The 12,555-nt window shown below is 41.3% G+C and overlaps 1 protein-coding gene across 3 annotated transcripts in view; it reads right to left on the reverse strand.

The window, feature by feature from the left end:
* sybu (syntabulin) overlaps positions 1–12,555 on the reverse strand; it is a 33,815-nt gene that overhangs the window by 4,114 nt on the left and 17,146 nt on the right. For 2 of the 3 annotated variants that reach the window (XM_012964695.3, NM_001016383.2), the window contains 3 exon segments: positions 5,405–5,507; positions 1,514–1,567; positions 313–516 (listed from right to left, as the gene is read on the reverse strand). In XM_012964695.3, the coding sequence (XP_012820149.1) occupies positions 313–516; positions 1,514–1,567; positions 5,405–5,507 (361 nt within the window). 3 annotated transcript variants of the gene reach the window in all.

A 12,555-nucleotide genomic window follows, 5' to 3' on the forward strand; every position in this document is an offset into this window, starting at 1 on the left:
TTTCGACATTTATATTTTGCGCAGTATATTGTGTGTCGGCCCCTAAGCTCTGGTAAGTGACAGCAGCACAGAGCATGTGCAGGGAATCAGCAGAAAATAATATGGGGGGGCTACTGGGGCATCTTTGGAGGCACAGATCTTCCCTGCTAAAGGGCTGTGGTTGCCTTGGACATTTTGGGTCCAAAACATAAAGTACAACATTTCTACCCTATTTGTTTGAAAGAATTTGCCTTGAGCAGGCTCCCATAATTGTTAGTGCTTCTGACTGCAAACAATTTAATAAATGTAATAAAAAGGCCTAAAAATAGTTACCGCAGGGTGGGGCTAGTGTCGCTCCCCTTGTATGAGCTGGAGTTGCTGCTACTGGCAGATGAAACCCCGTAGGGATCATGGGCATTAACAGGGCTCACTGGATTCCTGCACAGCGCTGAGAAAAGGTCCTTGTCCCGTGCACCAGGTGGGCTACTTCCAGGTTTGCTGGACGAGGCTGTATTACCCTTTCCATGGGAAATACGACTGAAAGACACCCCCCAAAATGTAAGTAGTATAGACATGTCTTGTTAATGCAACCATGCTTCCAAAACAGATAGCAATCCTTAATACAGGGATCCCCAACCTTTCTTACTCGTGAGCCACAGTCAAATGTAAAAAGACTTGGAGAGCAACACAAGCACCATAAAAGTTCATGGAGGAGCCAAATAAGGGCTAAGATTGGCTATTAGGGGCCTCTATGCACCCTATCAGCTTACAGGGGGCTTTATTTGGTAGGAAATCTTGTTTTTATTCAACCAAAACTTGCCCCCAAGTCAGGAATTCAAAAATAACTCCCTGGTTTGGGGGCACTGAGAGCAACACCCAAGGGGTTGGGGAGCAACATGTTGCCCCTGAGCCACTGGTTGGGGATCACTGCCTTAATATGTTCCCTTAATAAAGGGATGCAGGATTTTCCTACACAAACAAGTGATTCAATTAATGGACACTAAACCCAATGGGCAGTGGGGCAGAATTCAGTGGTTTTGCCCAGTGCAATTGCTTGATTGTGCCAAGGCTGGAGCTCCTCAGCGTCCTGTGGCCTTTAATAACAATTTTCAGGTTTTTTCTTTTGCCAAGCACCAATACAGCAGGTAAAATGCCCAAAGTCTGTCCCATGTGCTTTATTATTGGCTAGGATATGTCAGAACCAGACCTGACCATTTGAGCCAAGGGGTAAAGTTTTAGACATGTAGCCAATCATGTATGACCCCTATTAAACCGTGATACACAATACAACCCAGCAACCGTGACTTACAATATAAAAGTCAAATAAATAGCTCTGACGAAATTGAATATGTTTTTATAACTTTCCCTTTCCATAGACGTCATTTGCTGCAGATTATTTATTTGAGCTTTAGGAGATAGGGAATGGATAGAGTGAGTGAACATGCATGTACAGTAATGCCGTCCTCCCAAATGGGAAACTACACAGTGCACGGGACATGATAAACACAGAGATGTGGGAGGTTTGGGCAGTCACCTCTCAGATGTAATCCTGGCAGCACGTTTCTGAGGCTCGGGTCTGTAGGGCAGCCTTGCAGACAGAAAAGAAACAGCAAAAAGGTGTAATGTTATTACTATGGTGTAGGTCTCTAATCATAGGGCTTATGGGATGATGGGCTTTTCATTTACGGCAGCAAAAGATTCAGGTACAGAGAGAAAACACATGATCTGCAGCAGAATTATAACTCCCAGGATGCTCAGTAGTTAACAAGGGCACACTCAGATTCAGGTATTTGGTAATATTCATGTGTTTTTTACTTTACCTACAATTTATTATACAGGTATGGGACCCGTTATCCAGAATGCTTGGGACCTGGAGTTTTCCGGATAAGGAGTCTTTCAGTAATTTGGATCTCCTACCTTAAGGGCTCTGGCACACGGGGAGATTAGTCGCCCGCGACAAAACTCCCTGTTCGCGGGCGACTAATCTCCCCGAGTTGCCTTCCCCTGCCATCCCACCGGCGAAAATGTAAGTCTAATGTAAGACTAATCTCCCCGTGTGCCAGAGCCCTAAGTTTGCTAAAAAAAAAATATTTAAACAGTAATTAAACCCAATAGGATTGTTTTGGCTCCAATAAGGATTAATTACATCTTAGTTGGGATCAAGTACAGGTACTGTTTTATTATTACAGAGAAAAGGGAATCATTTAACCATGAAATAAACCCAATAGGGCTGTTCTGCCCCCAATAAGGGGTAATTATATCTTAGTTGGGATCAAGTACAGGTACTGTTTTATTATTACAGAGAAAAGGGAATCATTTAACCATGAAATAAACCCAATAGGGCTGTTCTGCCCCCAATAAGGGGTAATTATATCTTAGTTGGGATCAAGTACAGGTACTGTTTTATTATTACAGAGAAAAGGGAATCATTTAACCATGAAATAAACCCAATAGGGCTGTTCTGCCCCCAATAAGGGGTAATTATATCTTAGTTGGGATCAAGTACAGGTACTGTTTTATTATTACAGAGAAAAGGGAATCATTTAACCATGAAATAAACCCAATAGGGCTGTTCTGCCCCCAATAAGGGGTAATTATATCTTAGTTGGGATCAAGTACAGGTACTGTTTTATTATTACAGAGAAAAGGGAATCATTTAACCATGAAATAAACCCAATAGGGCTGTGCTGCCCCAATAAGGGGTAATTATATCTTAGTTGGGATCAAGTACAGGTACTGTTTTATTATTACAGAGAAAAGGGAAATTATTTTTAAAAATTAGAATTATTTGCTTATAATGGAGTCTATGGGAGATGGCCTTTCTGTAATAGTCTTACATAAATAAACGGCGTAAATAATTACGCAACCACCATTATCAATCAGTTTAAAATAAAACATCTGCTAAATCAAAATTTTCCCCCATAGGGCGACAGCATATACAGCTGATTATTTATTACTAAAGGATATTGAATCTGAGCAGTACCAATATAAAACACTTAGGAAAACATCACATTACTGTGTTAAAGTTCAGACATAGATGTAATTCCTGTCATAATTCCACTCAGCAGCCAGGGAGGGGCAGCCATAGTGACCAGTCATTGCAAAACTGCCCTTCCCAGAATCCATCATGTACACAGGGCTAGTGGGGGAGGCTGGGGGTTGGAGAGCCACAAAAGGGACATTTACCATTCAGTATGAAGAAGCATGACGATGAATTCTTGTTTCCATTAAAAGAAAGATGCAATTAGTGACAGTTGTGTCATGCTTTTAGCCATACTAATTAGAAATATTCAACGGTAACGCTTAGCAACATGGTGATTGGTCATGCTATTATTTTACTGGCTGAATCCTAGTGGCCATGGTTTATAGTTCCTTGGTGTTACACTGTCACATCTTTAATGGATGGATCAGAGGTTGGAATTCTCAGCTCAATATTAGGCTTTAGAATATTATAACATTTATTGCATTACAGTATTCTTTATCTACAACTGTATTTTTCAGATTTTTTTAGGCTCCAGGCTTCCTGGTAACTCCTGCTAACAAGGTTATGTAGCAATGGTCTCCTTAAAGTTCTTCTAGTAAAAGCCAGTGGTGATCAGATGTTTTGGTTCTAGACCATCCTTTGGCATCTAACAGTTGGTCAAGGATTCCCATTTGTTTACAGTATGAAAATATGAGAGCATTGTTTCATGAGTCAAACATAGTTTTAGGGATATCAAGGGCAGCAGAGATGCTTTTATCCTAACTGACCTTTAGGCTGGGCATTTTTGGAGTTTTGAGAATAGCCAATAAGCAAACTGCAAATGTTACCATCAATGGCCTTTAAATTGGACTCCCACACCCTCTATTATAGGGCTCCTAATGCAGGTAGCCCCACAGTTTATGAACCAATGATCTAACCAAGGATTAATTCCCAATCTCACTCTGGTTGACCATTAGGCCAGCCCAGAGTTATATATATATATACAAAGTATGTGTACTCTTTCATGCAGATTGTGGTCTGAGGAAACTCAATATAAATGTAGTGATTTGTACTAGTCAGTACTCCTGTCTTCATTATACTAAAGTTAATTTAAATAGGAGCTAACCCTTTCAAACCTGAGCTGTCTCAGTGTGTTCTATATCTGAGCAGAGCCTGTAGGTAGGCAACAACCTGCGACTACCACTGCATACTTTACCACTGAGCATGAACCCTGAAGGTGGCCTACTTGTGCTATATGCCCATGAAGTGACCTGGGGTGGTTTCTTCCACTGCTGCTAGTAGGTAGTGACCATCAAGCCACCTCATGGTTCATGTTGGAATGAGAAGGCCTTTTCAACGGATATGGATACTGAAAATGGGCCCTGAAAGCAGATATTTATTCTACCCCCATAAAATGCACCAATATTTTAAATATAGTTTCCAAAAATGTAAGAGCAGGGGCAGGGCTTGCCGAGGTTTATGTAATATTCTCCCAGACAATACTGCTATTTGTAAAGATTCACACAAAATGATTCACTAATCTCTAGAGTAAATATAATTCTATCCCTCTTTTCTATTGGGCAATACTACAGGCTTGATCAGGTAGCAGGAACAATGCTAATATAATTCTATCCCTCTTTTCTATTGGGCAATACTACAGGCTTGATCAGGTAGCAGGAACAATGCTAATATAATTCTATCCCTCTTTTCTATTGGGCAATACTACAGGCTTGATCAGGTGGCAGTTACAATGCTAATATAATTCTATCCCTCTTTTCTATTGGGCAATACAACAGGCTTGATCAGGTGGCAGTAACAATGCTATGTTCATTATATCCAGTGACAAGGTCTTGGCTGGTTCTAGGGTAAGGCAAAGAGATAAAAATAGTGGGTTAAAGAGATACTGACACCAGAAATTAACCCCCTTTTTTTTTTTTTTTTTACAACTGTCAGCACTTTCTTTATATTTTTGCCAGAAAAGTATTTGCCCAATGTATTTACATTCCCTATCTGATCCCCCATGTTCCTCTATGAGGGGGCTGCCATATTTGTGCAGCAGGAGTCCGTTAGCATTAGAAGCTGTAACTGACAGGCTGAGAAGGGACAGTCAGGTCGGCAAAACAGTCAGGTTTAGGGACTTCAAGTAACAATTACTTACAAAAGCAGCTCTATCAGTGAAAAACAACCAACATGACCTATAGGTAACTTTTAATGTATATTAATATTTACATTTTTTAGTGTCAGGATCACTTTAGGTGAAGACAAGGCCCCCCATTCTCAAAACGGTTTTACACACATATACTGGAATTGTGCAGGCTCCTAGTTGGCCCTCAATACTCCAGGTAACAGGACCAATGACATATTACACCATGCAATAGCGGTTAGAGATCTCTAATATAACTAGTAAGAAGTCTGACCTGCAGCTGGGGGTGCTAGGGCTAAGTCTGTTCAGAGATAACTTACTTGCGTGAGAAAGACGCCTTTTTCCCAGACATTGCCGTCATATGGACTTCTGGTGCAGAAATGCTTCCCGTGCTGCTCGACGAACTGAAATCAGCTTCACTGCCTACAGTATGCAAAGGGAAAGCAAATGTAAGGCAAAAAGCACTCCCAGACTGCTCATGATGTTGCCTACAAAGCAAAGCCAGGGACAGCTCAGCAATGGGGGAGGAGGGACTGCACCATACACACTGCATTATGCAGAGCAGAGTTAATAGAACCGTTTTAACTATATTGCTATGTCCTGTCCCAGGCAGAAAATCTATATCTCAGCTGCACTTACCTTCAATCAGCTAGTTCTCTTGAGAGAATAGAGATAATTAAAGTTAGGGTTGAAATCAGGCATCAGGTGTAGCTGCTAATTTTTTTCCGGCCTCTGAACCAACATTTGTTGAAGAGCCCCACACAACACAGAAACCCCTAATATACCTACTACTGTATTCCTTCAAAAAGTAGGAATAAATACCATTTTTATATGTTGAAATCCAGCTGCAGGGGAGGAGGGACTAAAACATTGATGTTACAAATTGTAACAACTTCTCCACAGCTTACAGACAGCATGCAGGAACTACATAACCCACAATGCATTGCAGTGATATTCCTTTCCTTATTGACATCATGTGTGCAGGGAATTGTGGGATTGGGAGGATGCAGGCTAAGGGCGGGCTGAGGGCATTCAACTACTGTTACATTTTTGAGTCTCAAAGTAGTCAGCCAGATCAGCAGGAGAACAATTAATTGATGTATATAGCAAAGTTTCTTGAAAAAATGTTTTCTTTTCAAAAAGCTCAAGTGTTGTGGATGGAGTTCCCCAAAGATGATTCCCTTATAGCCTTTCAGAGCTGGACTATTGTAGTGGGAAATGGATGAATTCTCTCAATTTGCCCAATTTACCGTTACTGTAGCCATTTTGCTCAGCTATATCAACTATCACTACATTTTCTATATACACTTACAAAAATAAAAATAAAAAAAATAAAATCCTGCGCAATACAGGCTACTTACAATGTAGTAGTAGTAGTATAAAAGCAATGAACATATGAAGTGTCAGCGGTAGCTCAACACGTTTCGCGTGCTCTCTGCACGCTTCCTCAGGAGCAAAGCAAAATAGAATGTTATTTTTATATTAAACTATTTTACACTATATCTGCCTCATCTTCTATCCTATATACATTGTGAAATTGGATCCCTCTTCAATCAATGCCCGGCTGGGATTGACCTACATGCTTCTTTTTAAGATGTTCTGGTGAGCAGTTACAACACCATTATAATATATACAGAGTTGAGGTCACTTTATCTAGTATTGGTGTTTGACTAAGCACTCACGTTCTAGTTTGTTTATAGTTTTTTTGATTCCTTTATCCCATTGATCTGCACCATATTTTTTGTTTTGTTTTGTTTTACTTTTATGCGCTTCCATCAACACTACTGCATACATACTTTGAGGCTCATCTAAAGGGGAGCTGATATCAAGAGGAAGCAGCACGTGATTCACATTGGTTTCTCACTATATTGAAGACTTACACATACGGACCTTTTATCAAGAAGCGCTGGGTTTAGGAGTGTTTATTCACTTCTCAAACACTAGCCTAACTAACATGCTAAATGAAATGTGTAATTCCTACTGATTGTGTATGAGGGAGGCCTAGAGAAGTGGCAGGGGGCTCAACCTAAAGACCACTTAGGGTAAGGTGTGGGATTTGCTCTTCTAATTACTGAAAGTCCGACACTTAGGGGGGCAATTATTAACATTCCTTTTTTTTTTTTTTGCTAAAACTCAATTTTTTTGGGAATGGAGCATAGAAACCACGAAAAAACCCTAATGCAAAACTTTGCCATCCAAAAGCTGTCGAGGCCATGTAGAAGTCAATGGGAACTGCACTGGGCAAAGTCCACAAAGATTAATGGGAAAAAGTAAATCCCACAAAAAAAAAAAATTGTGGTTTTTGTGTTCTTTTCATTTTCATTCTGCATTTTAATTTGTTTGTGATTTTTGAATCTTTTAATAAATGACTAGACATTTGTGGGTTTTAGTGGAGTTTATTTGTTCGGAAGCGCAGAAAAATTCTTATGTAAATGAGGATTTCAATGTTTTCTTATTCGGACTCTTTTTGCATTTTTCTTTTTTTGTGCTTTTTAGAATAGGCCGTTTTATTACTCTGCATTTGTGGTTTTCCATGGTTTCAAAAACCACTAAAATCAGAATGTGTTCCTCCTCAGTTACTATAGAACAAAGGCAATTCCATTTTCCATTGCTAGTATTATTTGCTGGTCTCAGAATCACTGTTAAAGAATGAATATCAAATTTAATTAAAAGGTAACAGGCTACAAAGCTCTGAGCTCTTTGTGCTGCAGAAAATGTAAACAGCGCTTCTCCATTATTCTGCCCAAGATATATTGTTCCCTGCCAACTGGGTTTCATTAAGTTGCTATGGCCTAAAACAAAAGGAGATGATAAATATTTAGGCTGGGCTCCCTGCTGCCCCTTGTAACACTGCTCCCATAGCCCAGGCAGCAAACCATTGCCAACAGATGGAACTGAATATCTGCTTTATCCCCCCTAGTGGAAAGTGGGTTTTTTTCCCCGCCGGTGTAGCCATGGAGACAGAGACTTTAATAACTGCTTGCGCTTACGGGTCAAGTAAGCAAATCTACACAGCTCCATGGCAACAGAACGGAAAGGAAGGCGCAGCCTATCAGCAAGCAGTTTATCTGGGCAGAATGTTAACACTTTACGTTTAGCCTCATATTGAGAAGTTTATTGGGTTGACTTTCGTTTCCATTAGACCAGTGCTGTCCAACTGGCGTGCCCTGTCTGGCTACTTTGATGGCTTACCTTTGTGTAAGTTTAAATGGTATCAGTACTGTGATTAACTGCCCCCTGCATGGTTTACATCTCAGATTCAGGCTGTAAACCCCCTGTATTGTTTAAAAAAGTAATCCCCTGTGTAGTTCGCACCTTTTAATCTCTGCATTGTTTACCCTCTGCAGTGTTCAGGCAGAGTATGGCACACACAGGCAGGGTAGGGCAGGCAGAGTATGGCACACACAGGCAGGGTAGGGCAGGCAGAGTATGGCACACACAGGCAGGGTAGGGCAGGCAGTATGGCACACACAGGCAGGGTAGGGCAGGCAGTATGGCACACACAGGCAGGGTAGGGCAGGCTGAGTATGGCACACACAGGCAGGGTAGGGCAGGCTGAGTATGGCACACACAGGCAGGGTAGGGCAGGCTGAGTATGGCACACACAGGCAGCGTAGGGCAGGCGAAGTATGGCACACACAGGCAGCGTAGGGCAGGCGAAGTATGGCACACACAGGCAGCATAGGGCAGGCTGAGTATGGCACACACAGGCAGGGTAGGGCAGGCAGAGTATGGCACACACAGGCAGGGTAGGGAAGGCAGAGTATGGCAGGTTTTGTGCTGTACTACCACCATTAATACGAGTATGGTCAAGTGATAACACAGGTGTGGTTTCAAGTGGGTGTGGTTTAAAAAGGGGGAGTGGTCAAAACTGGCTTCCATTATCGGCCACCATGTAGGCCGGAAAAATTCCGTCCCTCGCTACCACAGAAGTTGAACAGCACTGCATTAGACTATAACCCAGAGGCAAGTAGTTTTAGTTTGAATAAAGACATTTAAATAGTTAGGGCTGGTCATTGTTAACAAACCCTTTAATAAATTATTAAAGGGATTGATATCAGTCGTACAGGTATGGGATCTGTTGTCCTCAGTGCTTGGGACCTGGGGATTTCCAGATTGTTTAAACAGGACGCCACGGGAACTGGCATTGCTTATATTTTGGATTTGTCTGAATAACATTTTTCTTGAGAATAGATCCCATTCCTATATATTCTGCATACAGGCATCTAATTTCAGTGCAAGGGCCACACACACAGTGCCCTCATCAGGCCAGAACTGGCAATCTGTGGGCAAATGCCTGCTGTAAGATGCTATTGACTAGTGTGGAACCATAATTTCAAACGCCCACGCCCGACCCGGACCCTTGGCCCCCAACCAGCATTTCTGCAAGCTTGGACCCACTACCAGACTGACCCACAGCTAACTTATCTGCAACCTGATTTGTGACCCACTGACTGCCATTAAATCGGAAGTGGGCAGAGGTAAAAAAAAACTAAAAATGTTAAAAGAGTAAAATATATAGATAATATAAAATAAGCCATGATTATGTGACTCTACCATAGACAGCCACCATTTTCTGGGCTGCCAGTGGACATTTTGGGCCTCCATGTACTTGAAATGCCAGGGCCTATTTTGAATCCCAGTCCAGATCTGCCCTTCATATTGGTTTGTATGGCCAGAAACCTTAATCATGAGCCCAGATAGAGTGCGCCCTGTAGAATTAAGTGTGTACTAGGGTCCTGTAGCCAGAGAATCGGTAACACTTATTTAGAAATAGTCTATAACCACTGCCAACGTAGCAGCCCCAAATAGAGCGGAGTCTTGTCTCCCCTACCAATAGCACATAATTGCATTTAAAGGCTTTTATCTTACCCCTGTGCTATTGGGCTGCGGAAGGAAACCAAAGAACCCAAAGGAAACAATCTCAACACAGATGGTGACGTTACAATGCCAAGCACTGGGTCTGTGCGCCAATAAAGTTAAATACAGAAGGAAAATTACTTTCCTTGCATATTCTAGTATAAGGTGAATTTGCATTACATGAACTTTACGTGTGACTGTGTCGCGTATTTATAGTTATATAGTCTGCAATTGAACTTATGCCATCATTAGCTGGGCACTCCATTGTTCCTCACCTACCGCTTTAGCCCTAGCTGGTAAGCCATATGCTACTCTCTGAGCAGTTTGTTCTATGGTGAGAAATCCTAAAACCCATTTAATTGACATGATTCTTTTTTTTCTGTATAAAGCATCATTTTACCATTTAGTATTTTCCAGTTTAGTTGAAAACCGCAGACAAGGCCCCCACTGTGACGTCGACTATGAAGTTACACATATGTATTTTTTTGAATACATAACACAAGAGCCTTTAAGCAAAGACAGGCAGTTTATTTTGGCACTGAAAACTCCCTCCCCTGTCTCATACATGTTGTACAGTGTTTTTTCCTGTACTGGAATGCAGCGCCCTACTGACTGCCATGAAACTAACTCACTATTCCCCCAGCAGTCAGCCTGGCCTCCTCTCTATCAAGAGGGAGAGAGAGCTGATGGGAACTCAAGCGGTAAATATACAAGGAATTTGCAAACCTCACTCTGCACATAACAAGGTTGAGCCTTGGGGTTTCTTGTAGTGACGAGAGTGAGCACTGACTCCCGACTGGTTTCCGAGGAAAAAAAATACTAATTTAACCAAAAATTAGCCTGATTTTTAGAAATAATGGATTTTACTTATGCTTCAGGGTGCCAATCAGGGATGAAATTTGATAAGGGGCATCCTAATGATATAGGGAGGTTGAAACCCCCATCTGAAAACAGATAGGTTACATATAACTAACTTTATAATATAATATCTCTCCACTGCCCCATAATGAGCCAAGGTGTCAGGCCATGGCACTGGCCGATAGCGTTGAATCAAACAGTATCAAACAGTAGAGCTCACCCACCCATGTATTTTATCCACAAGTACTTTTAGTTGTATTTACACTGCCCTCGGGACAGCAGTAAGCACAGCGTAATGAATGAATGAATGGACGGAGGAAAAAGCACCCTGTGATTTACAGACACAAGTTTCCATTCCAAGTATCCAAAGCAAAGAGGCAAACACAGAAATGAATCCAGGCGTCGGAAGCAGCGAGCAAAGAACATGAAAACACTGCTGCCTTTTAACGTCGACACATTCAAATGGTATGTTTCGACCCCTACAGTTAGATGTTTTTGGACTAGCCCTCTACTATAATTATGGGCAACCCACTTACTTGAATTATACATATTGTACAATGTATTTTAGCTTTATTAAAGTGTACTATAGGGCAAAAATCTGAAAAGAAAAAACACCCTTGGTTAAGTGGATATTACAATTCCCAAAGGTATATGAAAAGGCTTGAGATTTCTTAATTACAAAGAGAGGTGGAATCTCAGCTCCTCTATCGGGGGAACATGGGGGTGATTGGATACAAGGGTGGACCCTCTGAAAGAGTTGTGGGTGGCTGAAGCTGAAGCAAGAGTGTTGGAGGGGAGACCATTGCCAAGGTTCCTCTGCTGGCTGTTCTATGCGTGTTGCTTTAAGATAGTTATTCCTGGTATGTATGCTAACCTCTGTGTAGCCGCGTCTTGTTTATATACATGTTTTTTCCCAAAATACAGTCAATATTTTAAATATGTATCCATTGTGCAGGGCTGCAGAATGTCACGAACAAGAGGAGAATAACAAGTATTATGCATAGGTTGTAGTGATGTGGGGGTTGACAAAATATCAACCTACACCCGACCCTTTTTTTATAGACCCGCACCCAACCAGCCCCATCTCTGACATCACAAAGGGGGAAGGGCAGGACCCACCTAAGGGTGAAGACACACAGAGCTACTAGTAGCAGCTACTTTTTCACAGCTAATAAACACCAAAAAATACCTTGCTATAGACAATACTGAGAACTGCCTCTGCTAAAACACATGTTGAGACTGTTATCAGTAAATCATCAGCATTATCTATTTAGTAGCCACTACAAGTAGCTGCTACTAGTTGCTCCATGTGTCTTCACCCTAAATAGAGGCTTCCGGAGAGGGGTGGGAAAGGCAGAAGGAAGAGCTCAGCTGCAATGCGCCTGTAACCCGCCAATATTGTTCAATTGATGTCCTGAACCTTCCTGATCCATGGGTACACCTGCAGGTACTGCGGGTTTCAGGGTGGCCCACATGTCATTAATTGGTTGTACAGGTATGGGATCCGTTATGTGGAAAACTGTTATCCAGAAAGCTCCAAATTACAGGAAGACCTCCATTTTATTGAAATAATTCAAATTTTTAGTAATAAAACAGTACTTTGTACTTGATCCCAACTAAGATATAATGAATCGTTACTGGAGGCAAAACAATCCTATGATCCTAATTATGATAATGATTTTTTAATAATAATAATAATAATAATAATAAATAATAATAATAATAATAATAATAATATCACTTATCCGGAAAA

Source organism: Xenopus tropicalis, chromosome 6 (assembly GCF_000004195.4).
Source record: "Xenopus tropicalis strain Nigerian chromosome 6, UCB_Xtro_10.0, whole genome shotgun sequence".
Classification (NCBI taxonomy): Eukaryota; Metazoa; Chordata; class Amphibia; order Anura; family Pipidae; genus Xenopus; species Xenopus tropicalis.